At 37.7% G+C, this 23,195-nt stretch overlaps 1 protein-coding gene across 1 annotated transcript in view; it reads right to left on the bottom strand.

The window, feature by feature from the left end:
* SHC4 (SHC adaptor protein 4) overlaps positions 1–23,195 on the bottom strand; it is a 181,640-nt gene that overhangs the window by 17,422 nt on the left and 141,023 nt on the right. Inside the window, exons 7-10 of the mRNA XM_001380425.5 lie at positions 20,322–20,448; positions 18,270–18,441; positions 16,952–17,012; positions 2,706–2,882 (exon numbers count right to left, since the gene is read on the bottom strand). Coding sequence (XP_001380462.3) covers positions 2,706–2,882; positions 16,952–17,012; positions 18,270–18,441; positions 20,322–20,448 — 537 coding nt within the window. The remainder of the gene's footprint in view (positions 1–2,705; positions 2,883–16,951; positions 17,013–18,269; positions 18,442–20,321; positions 20,449–23,195) is intronic.

Raw genomic sequence — 23,195 nt, forward strand, 5'->3', positions numbered from 1 at the left:
TTGTATAGTCATAGGGTCCTAGGATTTTGAGCTAAAAGGGACCTTAGAGAAGATATAATCTAATTCATACAAATCAAGCCAATAATCATTTGTTGAGTGTCTACTATGAAGCTAAGAGCTATAAATCTAAGCATTGGGGATATAAGGAAAGGCAAGGCAGTCCTTGCCTTCTTGAAGATTGGATTTGGCTCTCTCCTGATTGTAACAATGAAGGTACTTAGCTCTTCCTTGATTGTGAAGATTAAATTGTAACCCCCTGTCTATTTATTGATTTAATCCCCAGAAATGTAAGCACAGTACTTGAAGTTGAGTAGGAAGATGATCTGCCTATGTTAGATCTAATCACCAAAGGTGTAAATATCCCACATAATCATGAAGTAGGAGGTCTGTGGTCCACCTGTGCGATATTGGGTAACAAATTAGAATTGATTAACTGCCTTCTGGACAGTCCTAGAGCAGAGCACCAGCTGTAATGGCTAGATGTGGAATTAGGGGAAGTGACACAAGAAAAAAAGGTCTTTAAAAGAAAGAGACAAGGGCCTGAATGAGGTTGGTTGTTGGAGGTTGGTCTTCTGGGAGTTGTTGGTGTTTGGTCTTCTGGGAGTTTGAAAGAGACACTTGCAGTGGAGTCTTCTGGAGATGAGGCTGATACAAGAATCTGCTGATTGAACTGACTACATGGTGAGTATAAAGGCTCTCTCTCTCTCTCTCTCTCTCTCTGTCTCTCTGTCTCTCTCTGTTTCTCTCTCTGTCTTTCTCTGTCTCTCTGTCTCTGTCTCTGTCTCTGTCTCTCTCTCCCCTTTTCTTTCTTCCTTAATATCTTCCCCTATTGTAAAATAAACTACCATAAATTCTATTTTACTTTAGTAATTCATTTTTGGGATTTAGAAATTAAATCCCTGGTGACCAATTAAATATTCAGTCCAACCATAAAATTAACACCCTCCAAGGAGTCTAAAGGGAGAGACAACATGCAAACAACCATATAAAAACATGATACATAGACAGGAAAAATTGTAGGTAATCACATAGGGAAAGCACTAACATTAAGAGAGACCTGGAGAGTTTTCTTATAGATGGTGGGATTTTAGTTAACTTCCTCATTAATTTACTAGTTGAGGCCCAATTTGATTAAGGAGGATGGTTTTTTTCTCTTTGTTTGACATGGCCAACTTTAGTTGTGGAGTTCTGAGCTGTGTTCTCAAGAGTTTTCATTAATTCAGGTATTACCTTCATTCCCCAGGGTTCCCAAAACACATCCACACTGAAAAGTACAAGTAGGGGAAGTTAGAAAAGCTGAACCAACTAGAGCTACTTTAAAAATCTGACTTCAGTAGGATGTCCTTCAGAGAATTTTACCTTCTCCCCACAGGATGTTCTTCAGTGAGCAGTGAATTAAGCACTTCTCACTTGGAATCCTAATTGATTTCCTGCCTTATGTTATCCACTATGAGATTCCCTCAGCACCATAAGAGCACTGGATCATATGCTCATCCTTTGCAAGTTCCATGCAATCTTTGCCTAGAGCCACCAGCATGAGAGCTTAATCTTCTTATTTAAATCATAGAGAATTTAGACCATTCAGTCAATCAATTCCAGGATCCAAGGAAATAACCTTCTAAAGTTGCTTTTGTAATGTTATCTGCAAAGCTACCACTCATCATACATGAGAATGGCACGGGGACCAAACTCTATCCACCTCCATGAAGACAATTATCCATGATCTAAGTACCCACATTGCCTCAGTTATTCCTATTCTTTCCTGTAATACATGAAGGAATATTGGAGATGGAACAAATTAGACTGTGAGCTTGTGAACTTCAAATGGTTGGGAGAATACCAGATTGTCCCTTCTACCAGAAACTAGACCCATGTTCAAATTTTGGGGCAGATGAGCCCAGTGAGGAAAGACTTGCTTGTCCTAGAGAAACTAAATAATTTGCATAGGGACAACTAATAAATGACTAGCCACTATACCACATTGCCTTTGTGAAGGAGTCCCAATGGATATAAGATCATAAATTTAGAGCTAGAAAGGATCCTAAAGATCATGAAGTCCAACCATGTCCTTTTATAGATAAAGAAACTAATGACCAGAGAGGGTAAATGACATGCCCATTGGCACAAGGCTAATAATTTACTAAGCTAGATTTTTAATTTGGTTTTCCTGACTTTATCTACTCTACCTATAGTTCACTGTGTTCTCTCTTCAATAAAAACATGTAATATAAAAAAAGTTGTTGTTTTTTTTTAATTCTAGATTTATTTCTATGAATGGGAGGTGGGAAGGGAATACTGATTTGTCAAATGCCTACTATATAACAAGTACTCTGCTAATATCTCATTGTTCCTTACAATAGCCCTTGGAGGTAGATGTTATTGTGATCCACATTTTACAATTGAGAAAACTGAGACAAATGGAGGTTGAGTGACTTGCCCAGGGTCACACAGTTATGCCTTTGAGGACATATTTGAATCTGGATTTTCCCAACTCAAGACCATAACTCTATATACCTAGTCACCTCCATGAAGATAATAATCTATTATCTAAGTATCCAAATTGAAACACAGCATGTTTTCAAAAGTTGGGGGGGGGGTTATTCCCTCAACCCTTAACTGACCACAGAGGAAACAATCTTCACACACACACACACACACACACACACATGTTCAAATGGATGTGAAATATGTGTCTAGTTACTTACTTGCACCATGTAATGGGCTTCCAAGTCCTTGGGCTGGGTCTTGATTTCCAGGACAAATTGCTGTCTGAAAAGGCTGAGTGTTGATGTAGCATGGATCATCGAAGAGATCCACCCTGCACCTGTGCTTCGTTAATGGTGGATCCCTTTGGGTCTTCACAATTCTTTCACTGATACTACCTGGAAGAATGGCATCTTACTTGTATTATGTAAATTTGTAATGAATCATCTCACAGACAAATTTAGAATCAAGCTATGTATTTGAATCTTTTAGATTTCTACAATCTTGGCTTTTAAGATATAGAAGTCAACAGTCACTTTTGCCTCATTTTAAATTTATTTTGTGTAAACTATAGCCTAGAACCAAAGCTCTCAATTTACACAGCCTGGGTTCAACCTTGAGGGCTTCCCAAGAATTATGCTCTCTTTTGGCTTGTGTCCCCACTCATTACTTCCCTTGGGAACATCAATATTTGGCTCATTTTTCCCCCACCCAGGGTTTCCTCTGGGAACATAAGAATTTGGCCCATATCTGGGTCACAAAAAATAAAAATAATGGAAACCGGCCCATGTCTCTCATGAAAGCACTCAGGCAAACAAAACATCAAATGTAGGACAGAGTTTATTTACTCTGACAAAATCCACAAAGGATTTAATTCATAAACAGTCAAGACAACTCTTCTGTCAGTGATGAGTTTCTCCCACCCAAACATCCATTAAGTCTTCCATGCAAAATGCTATTCCAAGGGGAATTTCATGAGTCCCACTAAGTCCCATTTCCTGGGGAGAGGGGGGGGTATCTATACAGTTGTCTTGGATTATAATTCTACCCTGAGTTGAGGGGAAAATACTGGAATTAACTAGAGAGTTGATTGTCTTCTCTAGAACTGAATAGTCCACATAAATCATATGAAAAGTTATATCTAGATTTGCCTTTCTATATCATGGTTCTGGCCTTTACTATTCCTAAGTTCTGGTTTCCACTTGATCAAGAAATTTCTCTACTTTGACTAAAAGCTCCATTGTTGTTCCACCATATCACCAGTTTGAATTCCTGCAGCTCCCAGCTTAGTCCAGCAACTCTCCATCACTTCCTTTAACCACTGTCATCTCTAGGACCACATAGATCCTTGAGGTGCATGTTTCCCTAATATACCTGGAGAAATGGTCTGTTAGTTCTCATAGGAGAGGGACTGGGTGGCTCCATGGGCTCTTGTCCAGAGAAGAGTCCACCTGTTAAACTCTTACCTTCTATCTCCAGTTTCCTTTAAAAACTCAAGCCCTGAGGTTATAACTTGAATATCAGAATTAGTTATTGATCATTATCCATATTCAGTGTTGTCAGAAGGACCAGGAATACATATACACACACATACCCTAAATATTATCTATCTATATACATATATAAGCATAGATATGCTATGTATAAAATCTAAGAACCAAATGAATTCATATCTTATCAAAGAATTTTGTCAAGGGAAAAATCTCTTGTATAGTGAAACAATATCAATGCCAGAATAAAAGACCTCACAAGTGAGGAAATAAGGACCTAAGACAACACCTACTACATTTGTTTTCACTATAATTTGCTGGTGTTCAAACAAATTTTCAATTTTGGCCTGGAATATAGAAGTACAGTAAATCCTGGCATTTGGATGGGGTCCATCCAACCTATTTCCTTAACTCTTTCCTCAGCTTCCTGACCACAGCTCACCTATTGCCCACAGAGAGGATGCCTAGCAAAGGGAGCTGTGGGCTGAGTGAGGCAGGCAAGAAAGAGTTTAGGGAGAGTAAAGAATAGAAAGGAGGTATCTGGAAATGACAGGGGCTGGTCAACAACTAATTTCCAATGACTAGCAAAATGGCAATGGTAGAATTTGGTCATTTCCCACTTAGAATTACTTTTTAAAGCTTCAGTAGTCCTTTGTGAGCCTGGCAAGTTTAGGAATGATATCTTCTGGCTCTGCTGTGAAATTCTATTTTATTATTTATTTATTGTAACAGTGTCTTCTATCCCCTGCCAATGTGATCATGCTTAGTTCCAGCAAAAAACAAAACAAAACAATACAATACTCTTTGGAGAATGTGCCTTTTAAAGTATATTCATAGGGAATAAATATTACACCATAATTTTATACTCATATTTGTAGTACTATGCAATAACTTATTCCTAGGGATAAGGACTGGACTTGAAGTTTGTTGATATAGAAAACTTCCTAATGAAGGACCTTTCTCTATCAAAGAAGGTCAGAATCTCTTTGTAACTGAGAATGTTATCTGGGAAATTACAAGGTTAATTATTTGGACATCCACTTCAGCTTTGGCGCAGTAGGTAGCTCATCAGTCTCATAAGCTGAAGGTCCCGAGTTCCATCCTCGAAAGGAGGGTGTGATATACTGGGAAAGGTTTCTGGACACAAAAGAGCTACTTGACTTCGGATGGGGTCTACCTCCCACCTGAAGTGGATGTTTATTGTCTGGCGAAGTGGGACCTTCCCTCAAGGGGAAAATTCTCCTGTGACCTGGTCAAAACCTGGGGTTTCCACCTGCCAACCAAATAAACTGGGGATTTCTAGATTTCTATATTGACAACCTTGACCAAGTTATTTAACCTCTCCAAACCTCAGTTTCTTTACTTGTAAAGTGAAGATAATACTTACAAAAACTAACTTACAGGAAAACTGTGAGGAAAGTGCTACTCTATATGTCTCCGTTTTTCATGAAATCCTTAAACATGTTATCTGTTTGAACTTTTCATAAGTTAAAAAAAATGTGTTAAAAATTTTTTTTTTATTTAATAAGATTTGGAATTGAAAGGGCCCACTAGAGATCATCTACCTAATTTTATAGTTGAGGAAAAACTCAAGTCCAGAGAAGAATGGCTGACCCATTGCCTTACAGCTAATGAGTGTTGGAGGATAGATTTGGAATCAGGTTTTTGTAGAGGCCTAAGTTTAATGCTGAAAGTGGCCCTAAGGGTATCTAGTTGAACCTCTTATTTTACCCATGTGGCTCAGGTCTCAGATAAGTTAAGTGATTTGACTACGGTCACACAGGGAGTAAAAAAGACTCACAGATTTAGAGTTAGAAGGAATCTTAGAGGCAATCTGGTCCAAGCCCTTTGTTTTGTATGTGCGGGATTGAGGCCCAGAGAAGTCGTCACTTGACCATAGTTCCATAAGTGAATCATAAATGACAGAGCTAGGATTTAAACCCCAGGCCTTGACTCCAAATCCAAAACTCTGTCAGGCCAAGCTGCCTCCCCTCCTTCCTGATTCCAAGTTGAACAGTCTTTCCACAAAAACCACATTGCCCTAGGAGAGCAATAAAAGTGGAGCCTGGGTAAAAGCTTTCCTCAGGCAGCCAGTTTCTCTGTTGAATATAGAAATGATTAAATGCAATTATAATTGCAATTATCATTTAAATTAATATAGTACTCCTTTGAAGAAGTAAAGATTCATGATCCGAAATGAACTGGTATTTCAAATTCAAATTAGGACTTTAAACTACAACAAAAATTTTCAGACCATTTGTGCAATAATTGTATTTTAAAGGAAACCATAATATTCTCTCATCATTTTTTTCTTTCTGAAATCTCTAATCTTTTCTTTTGTTTTAGGTATACTTATTGGTTATAGGAGAAGGTTCTGCTCGTGACAGGAAGGGGGAGCAGGTCTTTGGTGAATTTCAGTGATGTAAAGAAATAAATGAACATCAATAAAATATTTAAAAGAAAAAAAATAAAACATCAGATCCTGTCTTCTCTGCAGTCTTCCTTGACTAAGTAGAAGCAGGACATCATTTCCCATCTGACTCAGGCAAAATCAATCAAAACATACTGAGCTTCTCCTGTGAGCAGGAAACTGTGCTAGGCTATTGGCAATACCATCACAGCCTCCAGCTCCCACACCCACTCCAGGAAACCCCAAACTAAAAGAGAACATTTGCTGTGTTCATTTTGTTTGACTTCTGTGTCAGCTTCAAGAGAGGATCATGTCTCATGTGGATTTTCAAAACTCTTAGCACATTAGGAATTCTTTAGCCAGATATTTAAGGTCCTTTACCATCCGGTTCCAGCCTCTACCTTTCCAGCCATATTTCATATTATTCCCTGTCATGTAAACTACGTTCCAGCCAGATTGGATTACTCATCATTGCCTGATCTCTTCCTGCCCCCTTCCTTTCTTCAGGAATTGACGCAGGTCATCCTAAATTCCTGAACCACACATTTCTTCTTCATCTCTATCTTGAAATCTTCCTTTAAGGCCTGGCTCAGCTGCCACCTCATTCATGAAGTCTTCCCTGATTCCATCCCCAGCCCCAACATAGAAAGTCATTCAGCTTTCCCTGAAAAAATCAGATTTTCCTAGGGCATTTTTGTCTAGAGTTAAACCTTCCCTTTGCTTCTATTGCAGTCTACTTTAGACCCTATTTATTTGTGTCTGTTTCATGTCTCTTTATTTAGATGGTAAGTACCATAGGGCAGGAACTATTGGGACTTTTTTTTTTCAACTTTCTATCTATTGCTTTGCAAAATTTCTTGAACATACAATAGGTGTTAAATGTTGAGTTGGCTTACATTACTAATCAATGATAATATATTTCAAAGTATTATATTCCAAAAAGGCAATATTAAGCACTATGGCTATTGGTATTTCTTATATCCAAATGCAGAATTCTTGTATAACCCAGATCTCAAACCTGAAATATTTGCATGAGATTCCCCTGATAAAAAGGTGCCTCAATGCTGTTGGAGTGAAAGCTTGGAAGGAGACCTGCCTTCCTTTGTGCTATGAGGAAAGGCACATGTGATTGTAGATTCTTCAGAGAAAGACCCAGAGAGAGAGAGAGACACAGACAGACAGACAGACAGACAGACAGACAGAGAATGGCCTTTAGGGGAAAGTCAGTTCTTCAACATGTCTCTGATTTCCAGCTTGCCATTCTAGAGACTTTAAGGAATTTCCCCTTGGGGAAGACTGATACCTCCCAGTCTTGGTTAAACTGAGATATCTCATTCCCAGTGATGAGTTCATTCATTCTGTCTTTTTCTGGTATATTCTAATCTATGTAACTTCTCTGACTTGTGTTTCTTATCTGCTTGGATAGATAGATTTACCCATTATTCACTGTGATAGTCTTCTGTATATTTAACATTTGGTGGGAAGAGATCAAGTTTTCAAATATAAGATTTGGGTACTCTTTAAGGAATTTGGGTTGCTCTTTAAGGAATAGCAAACATAAAAATGACCTGAATATAAGAGAAAAATTCCTCTAGACTAGCAATATTTGGGGGTGGGGAGGGAATAGTAATTCTAATTTGTTCCCCATAAGCTAAGGAAAGCAGAGTGATCCGCCTTGTGGCCCCTTCTCCTGTTTTGCTCCAGGCAGAAAGCATGATCTCTCTTGGGGTGGAAGGAGGTATGCCAGACTTCAACGATATTTATTAATGTCTCCCTATAAACCACATTTAGACAAGTTATGTAGATATACACAAAATCTTCATGCACCCTACACATAGGATTCTAATAAAATAAAATACATAGGATTACAAAAGAAACCAATTATATAATAATGGGAGTGAAAGATATAATTTTTGAATATTCTGTTCTTGGAAGATGAATTCTTCTGTTCCTTTTAAAGTGCAATTATTTATAGAATAGGTAACATTAAATTTATTCACAATTAAACAGTTATTTTATCCCATTTTCTTATAAAAACTTAAAATTGCATTGGAATTTTGTGTAGGACTATTGGATCTATTTTCTATTGGGGGCCCTATGATTCCATAGAAAAAGATATCTATAACTATGAGCAAGTTTTTTAGCCTTTCAGTACCTTAGGCAATTAAGACTATAAGTTGCAAAGAAGGTATCGACCCACATTGGCAGAGTTTCCTTACACAGTTTCTTTATATCATTGAAATCACTGGTCCAGTCCCTAGCCCTATTCTGTGATTTCAATAACAAAGTGAACTTCCATTATGGAAACTTCTTTCCCCTCATTCAATTATAGTTTTTAGTCTTAGGGAGTCACCATGGGAGTAAAGTTAAAGTAATTTGCCCAGAATCCCATAACAAGTGTGTTTCAAAAATGGAATTTGAAAATGGATTTTCCTGATCCTGATCCTGACCATTAGGTCAACTGTTGTTCCCTATTCAAGGCTGTCTCTCTAGCCTGTTAATCAAATTGAATTTTCCCATTAAGGCAAATATGGCCCCCCCTTTTTTTTCTCTTTACCTACCTGATGGAGGCCTAAGACATAAGACTCATTGAGATGGGTTCATACCCATATGCTATATGCAAACATTCTCTTCTCCCATATTCACAGTTGTCACCATCTTTAGTCTCTTTTGAGTTCTGCTCTTTAAGACCACTTTCTTTTTTCAATCAGCAAAGTTGCCTTAAATGGTAAAAAAGAAAAAAAATGGGGAATCCCACCCTGTGCCCACATTTAAAATCCAGGCTGAAGTGTGTGGTTGGCTAAAACTTAACCACATGTGCCAGCCATTATACATTCCACGCGTTTTTTGTTTGTTTGTTTGTTTTTTGTTTTTTTAATTTTGGCCAACTATCCCTCTAAGAAACTTATCCAACCTGCCTAGGAGAAGATTTGTGGTAGAAAATAGATCCACACACAGGCTTTTGTAAGTACCAAAATTTTTAAGTGTAAGCCCTAAGGGTATATGGAAATTTGACGTCTTTTTGATTAAAAAGATCAACATTTCCATTTTAACTTGAAGTTTGGGGAAACATTATGCCATTTCTCCAGCTAAGATTTTTTTTTTTCCATAAGTGAATTTAGCATTAAGGATCTTTTTTAAAAATATGTCTGGCAATAAATATGATTACCTCCTGCAACCAGGACTGTCCATTGCGGTGTGTGTAGTGTCCCAAATTCAGGTTTTAAGTCAATATTTGAATAAACAAATGTCTTATGAGGAAACAGGCCAAGACCTATTAAAAATATTTATGTAGGTGTCTCTGAAATACTTGCATGAGAATCTCTAAAGGGAAAAACTCTGAAAGCTGTAGATTCAAAACCTGAGTAACTTCATTGGATCATTGGTCAAGCACTGAAAATCCTATTTCAAATTTAAGTCTGCTAACTACAGGCAAGCCTTGGAATAAGATCATCTGATTTATGAATTGATATCTTTCAAATATACCAACAAGCAATCACCACTCTAGGTGAGAATAGGGTTGTCTTCTTGTCATCATGGCGCACAGGAGAGTGGGGCCACTAGTGAGAACCTTTTATACTGTTTTCTGGAATCTTGAGTCTGGGAGGATCATAAATTAAGAGCAAAAAGAGATCTTAGAGATCTTATCTAGTATTTCTTTTACAAGTGACATACCTGTGTAACTTGATTGAGGTCAAATAGATAATAAGTAAAAGAACTGGAAATTGAACTCGGGTCCAGTGATTCGAAGTTTTTTCTACTCTACTATGCTGCCAGAAAAATGAAAGTTGTTGGGATATAGAAGGGAAAGAATATTGGATTTTGAGTCAGAAGACCTTATTTGAATCTCGGGTCTGTTAGTTATGTCCTGTGTAACACTTAAACTTTCTAGGCCTCAAAGTTTTCATCTGTGATACGGCATTGAATGAGATGATCTCACAAGCCCCTTCAATTCCTAAATCTATCTATAACTCTGTTCCCCAAGTCCTATAACTGACATTATGTACAGTTACAGCAATATCCATTTCCTATTATTATATTTCCCACCACAAATGTATGTCAGCTAAGGCATTGGTTAAAAGAAGTTTCTGAAGGCTGGCCTAGGAACTTATCCTTCAACACATCGATCATTCAACAATGTGTTAGGCTCTGTATTAACTGCTGGAGATACAAAGAAAAAGAAAAAATAGTCTCTGACTTCAAGGAGTTCACATACATTTTCTCAAAAAATAGATTTCTGTTATCTTTTGTTTTTGCATCACCCATATTTCCTTCTTTAGTTCTCCCTTTGATAAACATATGAAAAAATAATCAGTTGTTATTTGGAATATTTTGCATCTGTGGACTTTAGCCTCCACAAAAGAGCAGAGAGAGGAGGTTTCTCATATTTCTTCTTTTGGACCAAGATTCTATTTATAATTTCACCATATTCACTTTCAGTCATCTTATGATTATTGTTCTTTCCCCTCGCATTGCTGTAATCATTTTGCACATTGTTTTCCTGGCTCAGCTTCATTCACTCTACATCACTTTGACCAAATCTTCTTTGTATACATCATGCTCATTGTTTTTTAGAGCATAGTAATAAAGTTTGTTACCTTTAGATATCACAGTGGGGCCATTTCCCAGTCCATTTTGTTCCTTGTTATTTGCAAATACTGCTAAAAGTGTTGCTCTAAAGATATTTTGGTTATAAGTAGAGCCTTTCTTTAATGAGTCAAAATACATGGATCAATTCACAACTCCAACAATAATGCTTTATTATGCACCTGTTTTTCCACAAAACTTCCAACATCAACAATTCCTGTCCTTTGTCCTGTTTTCCAGTTTATTGGGTGTGAGATAAAACGTCAAGTATCTTGGATATCAACCTTATATTAGATATTTTATATAACCATTTTTTCTGAGTAACTACTTCCCTTCTTATCATAGATCCATTAATTTTGTATGTACAAAACCTTTTTTATTTCATATAATCAAAAATTATGTTATCTCTCATAATTGTCTCTTTCCCTTATTTATTTATGAATATATCTTCTACCATAGCTGTGAAAGTTGTGTATGCGATTTCTCTTACAAATTAAAAATGTGGAATTCTTCATAAATGTGTATGTTATCCTTACCACAAGGCCCTTTAGCTCCAGTTTTAGTACATGTGCTTCCAAAGAGAGCCCAGGAACTCCCATTCTAATGAAGAAAACAAGATGTATACACCCAAGTACATACACAATATATACAAAATTAATCTCTCAGAGGGGAAGTCCCTAGCAGCTGTAGGGGCCAAGAAAGGTTTCCTATAGGACTTGAATCCCAAAAATCAAGGATGCTAAGAAGTAACGGTGAGGAGGAGAGAATTCTGGGGATGGCAGATAGCTAGTACAAAGGCATGGGAGGGGAGAAATAATATCTTGTCCAAGGAACAGACAAGGGCAGCATGGGGTTGACCAAGTGAATAGAAGAGGGTAGTGAAGTGTAAGACTAGAAAGATAGGAAGGGGACAGGGTATAAAGAGCCAGATGACTTATTTTTCTCCATGAAAGTAATAGAAAACAATCGAAGTTTATGGAGTGGAAAGGGAGAGTGTTATGGTGAGGCCAGGCTTTAGAAAAAATCCTTTAGCAGTGTGGAGAGGTGTATGGATTGAGGCAGGGAGACCAGCAGGCTATTTTCAGTAGTCCAAGCGAGAGGTGATAAGGGTATGAACTGGGATGGTAGCTATATAAATAAAGAGAAAGAAATTTGAGATATTTTTGGAAAAATAAATTATATGATTTAACAACTGACTAGATAAGTAAGATCGTTATCCTGGTTACTGAGAGACTACTACTATACTATACTATAGATAAGTAAGAGTATAGAGATAAGGATGACCCTGAGGCTATAACTGTATGTCTAGAAATGTAGTGATGCCCCTACCAGAATAGAAAGATTGGGAAGAGGGGTGGATTTTGGAAGGGAAATGAGTTCTTTTCTGGACCTGTTAAGCTTTACATATGTACAGGATATTATATTTGAAATTTCTGACAGGAAGTTGGTGATAAAGAGCTAGAACTTAGAAGAGAGACTAGGGCTAGATATGTAAATTCAAGAATCATTTGTATAAAGGTGATCCACCTTAAAAATTTAGGCATATGCACTCTTTGTGGTGGCAAAAAATTGGAAAATGAGGGGGTGTCCCTCAATTGGGGAATGACTGAACAAATTGTGGTATATGATTGTGATGGAATACTATTGTGCTATAAGAAATGATGAACTGGAGGATTTCTATATGAACTGGGAGAACCTCAATGAACTGATGCAGAGTTAAATGAGCAGAACCAGGAGAACATGGTACACAGAAAGCAAAACATTGTGGATCCAATGCAATGGACTTTGCTAGTAGTAGCAATGCAGCAAGCCAGAACACTTCTGAAGGACATATGGGAGGAATGCTAACCACAGTGAGAGAAAGAAAGAACTATGGGACTAGAAATGCAAAAGAACATCACTTATCACATGTAGGTATGTGATTTGGGGATTAGGCTTTAAAAAATTGCTCTGTAGCAAAAATGAATAATATAGAAAATGGGTATCAAGTGATAACATTTGTACAACCCAGTGGAATTGCTTGTTAGCTCTTGGAGGAGGGAGGGAAAGAAAATGAATAATGGAAACATGGAAAAATATTTTAAAATAAGTTTGTTTTTTTTAATTTAGGCATATTCCTAACTTTATCCTAAATGTGCATAATCTGACTTGCATAGATCATTGATCTAGAACAGGTAGTGAACTCAGGAGTTTGAATAATTCATCATAATTTTTACATCTCTGTTTCTCTCTGTCTCAGTCTCTGTCCTTCTTTCCTAAGGTAAGTCACCTCACTGCACATACTACCACTGAAGAGAAGACCTGAATTTGAATCATGTCCTAGACACTTACTATATATTACCCCTGGGCAAGTCACTTAATCTCTCTAGGTCTTTGTTTCCTCCTCTATAAAATGAGAGGGCTTGGACTGGATTGCCTGTAAGATCTAGCTCTAAATCTATAATCCAATGAATTTATCCAAACCCTTCTTGGATTTATTTATATTTTCAGCCTAGGCTATTTGCTAAGAAAATGAATTTTTTAAACTCCTACTTTCTGTCTTAGTAGCAACTTTAAGACAGAAGGACAAAGGCTAGGCCATCAAGATTAAGTGACTTGCCCAGATTCACACAGCTAGGATGAGTCTATGGTCAGATTTTAATCCAGGATCTCCCAATTCCAGGCCTGGTATTCTATCCTCTGTGCCACATAGCTGCCCCAAGAAAATTAGTTCTATTACTTACTACCTACTGAGTTTCACTCATACTTCCAGAGTTTTTCAGTAGGGTGGAATCAGGTTTATTGATTTATTTCCAATATCAATACCCTTCCTGATGATGGTCCTTTGGGATGTATTACTATATTGAAAGAATCTACAAGGAATAAGGAGTATACTCTGAATAACATTTGAATTCTGGATTATAAATGATAGATAAGAACCAATAACTTAAGTGTAGTTTTGAAATAGAGAAGTAAACTGATGAAACTATTACTTATTGAAATAAAGAAAGGTAAACTGAAGGGAAACTGTTTCTTTTGCAATGACTGCTGTCCTCTGGTTTGTGACTAGAGAGGGCTGCTACAGAAACCTGATGCTGCTTATTTGTAATGGAGGTAGAAATGAGAATTGCTGAGGGATGCTGCCACACAGGGATGCTAGTACACAGGGGAACTACTCTGGAGAATACTCTGAGGTCTGCCTACTGATCCCTACTGATGACTGATGGATCAGTATATCTTTCTAATATCCTCCTCCCTTTAACTCTCTCCCTTCTCCAACCCTCTTTCTCCTGCCACCCTCTCCTTCCAGTTCTTCCCTCCCCCCTGAGTGAACTAAAAAATATTCTTTTCTTTTCCTTTTCAAGTCAAAGGGTTTATTGGGATAACAGAATGGGAAACTGAGGTGAGAGGGATGAGGATGATGAGGATTTCCCTAAACTACAAGGATAATTTTAGGAGGGTTTGAGGAAGTAGTCCAGTCACAAACTGTGACTCTAAGACAGTTAGGGAGATGGAGGACAACAGCAGTTCAAAACCTTCTTTCTTCTTCTTCACAAAATCAGCCTGGCTTGTCTCCTTTCTCAGCTTCAACCCCAGAGAGAAACAAAGTTCAAAGTTTCTCCTGGCCAGCTCAATTCTCATATAGACCACCAACTCAAAAGCCAAGTTTTTCCTTGTCAACTTCAACTGTCCAAAGTCAGAGAACCCCCCAAAAAACAAGTCAACCCCACCAGGGTCTTTCAGCCAGGTTTTCAACTTCCAGAGAGAGAGAGAGACTCCAAGTCCCCTCCCCCTGTCAGCTCAAAATGCCAGCTCAAAATGCCAACTCCTGGGAACATTCCATTTGGAACCCTGGTTCTTGCATCTTGGTTTACTACAAGTTCTCTCAGTTTCTCTCCATGCCTCTACCACAGTTTGAATTATTTTCCTGAGAAATTCATTACTAAGCATTTGTCAAATTTAAAACACAGCTGCCATATTTCTGCAAATATGATGTCTTGCAAAATTATTGTGCAATTTATCTCCAAAGATTTAACATTTAACGGTCTCAAAGTAGTGTATCTGTAATCTTAGGAATTTTTCTGTGCAAGTGAATGATCTTCCATATCATTAGCCCTCAAACACTACAGTAAATGTGTGATCTCATTACTGCAGGTATTCCCTCCAACAGGCAATATACAACCCATCTATGTGTGCCTATCTGGCATGACTCTTTTCCAGGTACTCCCAGAGACCACCTAATTTAATAAGTAGAGACTCCCTCTCTCTGTCTCTGTCTCTCTCTGTCTCTGTTTCTCTTTGTCTCTGTTTCTCTCTCTCTCTCTCTCTCTCTCTCTCTCTCTCTCTCTCTCTCTCTCTCTCTCTCTCTCTCTCTAGATAATAAATATTAGTTCCAAGGCAAGAATGGTAAGGACTAGGCAATTGGGGTTTAATGACTTGCCCAAAGTGATAGATCTAAAAAATATCTGAGATCAAATTTGAACCTAGGACCTCTCATCTCTAGGACTGACTGACCCTGGGCAAGTCAACTAACCTCTAAATTCTCTAGGCAATTCTCTATTATTTTAAATTTTATTTTTTAAATAAGTTTATTTTCAAATAATAAATTAAATTAGGTTCTGCCACATTGGTAGAAGTTTCTCTTTGAGAACTCATTATACTTATAAAATCACAAATTTAGTCTTTATCTCTTTGTCTGACAAAGAAGAATAAGACTATGGATTGCTACTACACTTTCATCCAAGAGTAAAGCTGTTTAGTAGGAAGTTCTACTAAACCAAGAACCCACTATATTCCATGGTGAGATAGATCTTGGGGGAATGTGAGGTGTGAAGAGGTTACAAACAGTAACTATATCTATGAAAGTACAAGCTTGTCAAGATGGAACCATGACTAGGAACCACCATAGATCAACCATTGTCCTCAGGAGCATGAGGGAGAAGAAGATCAACTATTACTTCAAGAGATAGGCTGAAGCTAAAACTAGGTCCTGGTGCACAGCTATAAGGAGACACTGAATAGGAGCACATAGCTGGGTTTCCTGGGTTTGACATTCTTGGATACTAAGCTTAACTAATCTCCTAATTGCCTGAGGAATAAATGGTACTAAACTCTCACCTCTGTTCCCTAAATGACAGTTACTATGAGGCTCTTGCTTCTACTACCTGAGGCACAGTGGCAATAGATTCTCATCTATGCTGCCTGAGGAGCAATGTCACACTAGATTCTCACCTCTGCTGCCAGAGGTAGGGTGTAACACTATGCTCTCATCTATACTGCCTGAGGCACAACAGCACTAGGCTCTCAACTTTGCTACCTAAGGCAAAGCAGCACTAGGCTCTTATCTATGCCATCTGAGGCACAGTAGCACTAGGATCTCAATTCTGCTGCCTGAGGAGGAGGAGTACTAGGTGCAGGTCTCCAGTATCTGGAATAACTATACATCTAACTACTCTTACAGGCAAGAGCAGACAGACTACAGATGACTGATTGAATTAATATTTGCCAATTAGTTCTTTTTGAGCATCTGCAGTATTTTCACACAAGACCACCAAAGTTCAGAACAAGAAAGTTTTCTGTGCTGTAACCAAGTCACAACCAACATGGTACATCCCACCAAAGAGTTTTTAATAAGACATTTTCAGGGGTGGGCATTCAGTTTTTCTTCCAAATAACATTCCCTTTTAGAAAGTTCTCTCCTGGCTCAAGTAGAGGAAGCCTCTTTCTGCCTGTGAGACGGCATTTAATGTGTAAAAATAATGAGACGCTCCATAAAGTGGTATGCCCAGCATGGCAGGGTACCCAAGAGCAAGCAAAACCTGCAAGCCTTCCAAAAGACACATATGAGGGATTTTAAGGCCTACCTCCCTGTGAGGCCTATAGCCAAAGGAGTCTATGAATGGATATACACAGAGCAGGCTTTTTCATGGAGGGTGAAAGGTAAAGGACCACACCCTTCTCTATGGCTTGGAGTGTAAAACTAGAACCAATTTGCACATACCTATTGCCTTACTGGGTTCTAAGCAATTTTCATACACGCTGCTGCATTTGGGGTTCCGGGGCTGCAAAAATAACAAAAACACAAAGCAGTCACAAAAATAGACCTCTCCAAAAAGCTTTAAAAGGCACTGATAACCCCCTACTAATAAACAGTGGACCACTCTTGCCTGCTTCATTTATCTAAGGTAAGAGAAGGAACCGTGGACTCTAAGCAGGGAGTTTTGACCACAGCATGTTGGTCTAGGGCTGGACCAATGGGGAAGGTTATATTGGCTGAAAAGGGTCTCTGTGAATTTATAATCTGCTTAGAAGGCCATGCTCCAAGAATTTTCCAGAAGTCCATCCAGATCCTAGATAGAGACTGGTTTTCAGGGCACCTGGGCAAATAATGGACAGAGAGCAACTGTCTTTCACCTGGACATCTTTATTATCAGATTTATCTGATAAGGTCTGGAGTTGGCCTTTCCTCAAGAGAACAGAGCATGCATTAAATAACCCCTTGACTTCTCTTCCAGTCTGATTATTTTATAAGAAATTATTTCTCATGTCATATATAATTTAGATACTAAAATAGATATGGGGAAATGGGGATAGGGAAAATGTAGTTATCTAGATATGGAGGAAAATAAAGTAGATGAAAGTCATATAACTGAAAATATTCATAGGATCATAGAGTTAGAGCTGGAAGGGAACTCAGTTCACCTAATCCAACTCTCTCTTTAGAAAAAAAAAATCCTTACCTTCTGTCTTAGAATCAATACTAAGATTCAATTCCAAGGCAAAAGAGCAGTAAGGGCTAGGCAATTGGGGTTAAGTGACTTGCTCAGAGTTACAGTCAGGAAGTATCTGATGTCAGTTCTGAACCCAGGACCTCTTGTCTCTAGTCCTGGCTATCTACTGAACCACCTAGCTGGCCCCCAATTCTATTTTTAAGGGTAAAGAAACTGAGGCCCTGAGGAATTAAATGACAGCGCAGGTATTTGAACCCAGGTCCTCTGACTCCAAATCTAGTGCTCTTTAAAAAAAAATAAATAAAATTTAAAGGAAGGGATGAGGTTTTAACTACTATTATTAGGGGTTCTAGAGTTAGCTTTGATGAGGGCTTACTCTCTGGCCTCCATTTTCCTATCTATAACATGGAGGAAAAGAATACTTTTTTTTTTTTTAGAATTAGGATTGGACTACTGTAGTTAGTTTTTAAGATCCCCTTCCATCTCTAAATCTATGGTCCTGTGACTTTTGAAACTTGAAGATGAAACAGGCTAGACACAGTAACAAAATATCACCACCAGTTCTAGCATAAAGAAATATTTCCTTACTGAACAGCATAGCTTTTCACATTGTATAGGGCAGTAAGTTCTTTGCTCTGTGGTCTGAACTTTCATTCTGGCATCTAATACACCACCAGCAGGTGGCTGCTTCCCTGGAATTTCATTGTAATACTCATGTTCTTCTTTTTCCTCTGTAATGTCATCAATATTCACCTCCTCCCTGAAAAGAGGGAAAATAAGTAATAGATTAAGTCAGGAATTAAAATATTAGTAGACATGCAGAAGGAATAGATACTGTCAAGGAGATTCAGCTAGATGCTCCTTAGGGCAAGCACCAAATTCACATTGCTTATTTCCATTGGGTTGGAGCCAGTTACCATATTTTACATAATCATAACTTTAAATAGTGCAAATCTGAATACATAGGACCACTTTAGAGGATTCATTATTCCCACTAATCAGGACCTAGTTGGATAAACACACTTTGCTCTGATAATTTAGCACTTCCCAATGTACTTTCCACACAAGAGTTAAATATTTTTTTGGTATAAATGAATAAATAAATGAATAATATAGCTTTACCAACATTGTGCCAAGCATTTGAATGGAAACATTCAGATGTCTGAATTCTTTAGTTTTCACTGGGTTCTTGAAATGGCGATAGCCAACAAATGGAGCAGCAAATGATGTTTCACACTTTCCTCTGTTAATTATTAAAGATCAAAACTCTTTAAAGGGTGAACTTTTTGTTATGGGAACAGAAGAGCATAAAGGCTTTCTCCAGGGCATTTACTCTTCCAGAAGAATGCCATCAATCTCTTTCTAAAATGCTTTGTCCAAAGAACCAATATGATTCTTTCAGTAGAAAATCTTGCTCAGTTCATTAAATAAAAATAAGAAAAATGTGGGAGCTATGGCCAGTTATCTTGTCGGCATAAATCTGGATGAAGTATATAAGGCTTATAAAGAAATATTAAAACCATATGTCACATGTGGGTAGGATTTATATAAACATGCATTTGTTTTTAAATTGAAGAAGGATACAAAAACAAATGCATTTTTCTTCCAAGTAGGAGTGAGTAAAAGTTTTGTGGGTTGTTTTGTTTAAAAACAAACAGACAAACAAACAATAATTCTAATCCCCCTCAGACTTAAGTGATGTCACTGACAGGCCATACCACTTGGGTTTATTACACTCCAACAGAATGATGCCATTGACTGACATGCATTTGCCCTTCTAGAACAAACTAAAGATCAAGAGGTTCTCGAATTCCCTTGCTGCGCCTCTCTAAAGAAAATTTTCCATGCCAGGGTTTATTTGAGCAAGAATGTAACTGACAGATTATAGGGAAAACCCTACATATAAAAGGGCCTGAGAATTTACTTTCTTAGACTTAGATGATGAGATACCCAGGCCCATGTCCCATTCCACATATGGTAAGATCTGACAGGACTGAAAGATTTTTCCCATTCCAAGTTGTTGAGCCATGTTGGATAGCATGAATACATCTTTCCATCCAACCTGTTCAACTGGTGCCACAGTTTAGAAGGAACTAACTTTTTTTAACCTCACAGAGTACAAAACTATTATAGATGAAGACTCAATGAACCTCACCATGCAAATGTAAGGCACACACATCGTTTATGTCTACGCAGTTTTAAGAATTGTGAAGCACTTTATGTACTCATATATACTCTCATTTGATCTTCATCATTACATATTAGTAGAGTACAACAGAAAGTTTTGGTTCCTAATGTTTTGTTTCTGTTCTTTGCTTCTTTGTTTTTTAGTTTGGGACTGCTATGTAAAGGAGCTTGGGGGATAATGAAGAAAATAGGGAATTTGTTGATGGACTTTTTAAAAATTAAGTTATTTTAAAAAACACACAACATCTGGATTAAACTAGAGTCCACCACCTTGATCACAAAATTAGAAAAGAATACCAAAATGGACATAAACTGAAGAATTAGAAATACCACTTTGTATATGATACAACACCTTAAAACATATTGTTTGTGAACCTTTCTACATAAACCACATTTTATCTGAAAGAAAAACAGAACATACTAAGTCAAACAATTACAGAACACTTGGCTGACCTTTCACTGGGAATATTCAAAGAAGAAGGATTTTTCAAATACTCTTTAAATCGGAGTTCAAAAGCCTGCCCTATGGTATTTATGACGTCTTGAGCCATTCCACTGGGACATTCCAATATGTGGCAAGCTATAAGAGGGAATGTAAAAAGAGTGCATCATTAGGGGTCTTCTATAAGAGAGGAAAACATTCATTCAAAATATCAGCAGAAATATCTAGACAAGGAAGAGTCTTTTTCTTGAGTTTCCATAAGATACTTTTATCCCTGGAATGTTATAATGAATACCACATATATCACAGCATACTGAAGCATCACACTCCCCCTAAGTATGCATACTTCCATTCTTCAGTAATACATGATGGCCCCAGATTGGGGATGCCTTCATCTGCTGCTTACTACCTGTGCAACTTCAGAAAAGTCAATGAACCTCCCTACGTCTCAATTTCCTCATCCATAAAATGAGGGGGTTGGGATCAGATGACAGAAGTTGGACCCTTCTAATTCCAGCTCTGTGATCATATGATACTATAACTGATGCAATTTCCACCTTTCCACACCTTAGCACATGTTTTTTGTGAATTATTGCAGCCAAAAAACCCAGAATCACCTGGTTATCAACCTTCATGTGAGCAGCCTCTTCAGATTTCACTAGACTGGAGCTCTGAGGACAGACATAGTCTATTGCCAGGACCAAACTCACAGCCTTGAAGTTTGATAGAGCTTGGCAGAGCTTGGGAGCCCAGGGTCACCTTCACACCATGACCAAGCACTGAAGACTTTGATGGATACAGGGTGTGGGCCAGGTGTGCTTAGGTGGATTGGCACACCTGGAGTATACACATCTTAGCAAGTTAGCCATAAAAAACATATAATTTTTCAAAAAGTCCTGAAGCACTTTCCATCTAAATATCTCAAGACATTTTATGAATTTCACTCTTGGGTCTGGTTTTCTTATGCCTCTTTTCCAGCCAGAGAAACTGGTGTGTAATGAACATGCGATTTGTATAAATCAATGTTAAACCTCACTATTCTGGTGCTTAATGTTATAAACTTCAAGTCGAGCTCCAATTGGGTAATAATTGCTTGTTTTAGGACCTTACAAAAATCCATTAAATATATTTGAAAAAGAGGTTAAAAGTATAGCATTAGTCCTGTATAAGCAGAAGATGATTATAGCAAAAGAGGCAATTCTAGAAGGCTGTACATTAGATATGAATTAGCAATATGATTCAGGGTTAAAAAAGCAATCAGGTTATTGGGATATATAAAGAGAGCATTTCCTAGGAACAGAGTTAATCTTCCCTCCATATTCATCACTGATCTTTCTTAAACAAGGCATTCTGTTGAGTTTGATATCTTGCAAATGAAAGTATTTAATTAAAACTGAAGTCGAATATGGATAATTTGGAAAGAATTCTAACTAGTGTAACAAGATAATTCAAGATTTGGGTAATACTATGAGAAAAAAAAGACAAAAGTGTGCTAATATAGTTTGGTTGGAGTTTGAAGAACAAGAGAGGACTTGCTGAATATGTGAAGGAACCTCGCACCATGAGCTGCTAGCTAAGGACAGAAAAAACTAGATAGATGACAAAAAGAAGATATCGATTATAAAATTAATCTCCTAACATGAGGAAGACCAGTAAAAAGCTTAGTGGACTGGAAGTTGGGAGAAATAGATTCTAGTCTCTGGTCCCTAACCACTGGCCTTGAGTGATTTCAACCAATATGTATTAGCGATCTGCCATGTTCTGCAGCTAGGTAACAGTGGATACCATGCCAGCTCTGGAGTCAGGAGTCACCTGAGTTCAAATACAGTTCCAGACACTTACTAACTATGTGATCTTGAGCAAGTCACCTAATCCCGTTTGCCTCAGTTTCCCCATCTGTAAAATTAGCTGGGAAGGAAAGGGAAAACCACACCAATATCTTTGCCAAGAAAACTCCAAATCAATTCACAAAGAGTCAGACAAGTGAAACAAGTGAGTAACGATAACATGTTCTAAGCACTGTAAAATGAGAATGGACTAGATGTTCTCTAAGGTCCCTACAGAGTCTGTCTCTAAGGATTTCTCAACTCTGGAATACATCATCAAGGGAATTTGTACCCTCTTCTTTTTGAATACCTTCACGTAAAAGATAGACATTTATGTTTCTGAAATGATTTCTAATTGCAATCTAACCAAAAAGCAGAATAACATATGACCTGACTCCAAAGGTCCCTTCTGGGCCCCTAATTTTACATTTCTCTTTGCACTGACAAAGATTGCAGTCATATAGAAAAGAGTCAGCTCATATTACTTTGGTAGGAAATGAAAGTAGTTGCTCCCATCAATGTTTCCCATTATTCATTTTGCAAAACTTCAGGGTATCTCCACTTATCTAAAGGAATGTTACAGAATTCTCATAATTGAGTTAATTTTACTTCTAATTTCAAAAGCAAATACTTAGGCTTGTATTTGAGAGTTAAATCTGTTGCCATAATTGTGGAAATCCAATTAGGAATATAAAAAATGTAAGCTCCTTAAGGGCAAAGACTGTTTTTCATTTTTGTCTTTGTTTCTCAGGGATTTACCTAAGCAGTGCTTTGCTCAATAATAGCTCTTATGCATGCTTGTTGAATTGAATTAAGTCTTTTAACATTATCTCTATTAATGTATATCTATGTTCCCCAAAGCAGTAATTTTAAAAATCTACCCTTGCTCTTGGCTTCATTGAATAAAGGTTTCCTTAACTGTACAATGAGAGCCTTTCACTGGATAACTTGTAAGGTGTCTCCAAAAGTGAACACTATATGAGTCTCATAGACTTTTCTCTGAATTCAAATCAAGGATCCTGTATGACCTTGGGCAAGTTACTTAACTTTCTAGACCTG

The sequence above is a fragment of the Monodelphis domestica genome, chromosome 1, assembly GCF_027887165.1.
Source record: "Monodelphis domestica isolate mMonDom1 chromosome 1, mMonDom1.pri, whole genome shotgun sequence".
Taxonomy (NCBI): domain Eukaryota; kingdom Metazoa; phylum Chordata; class Mammalia; order Didelphimorphia; family Didelphidae; genus Monodelphis; species Monodelphis domestica.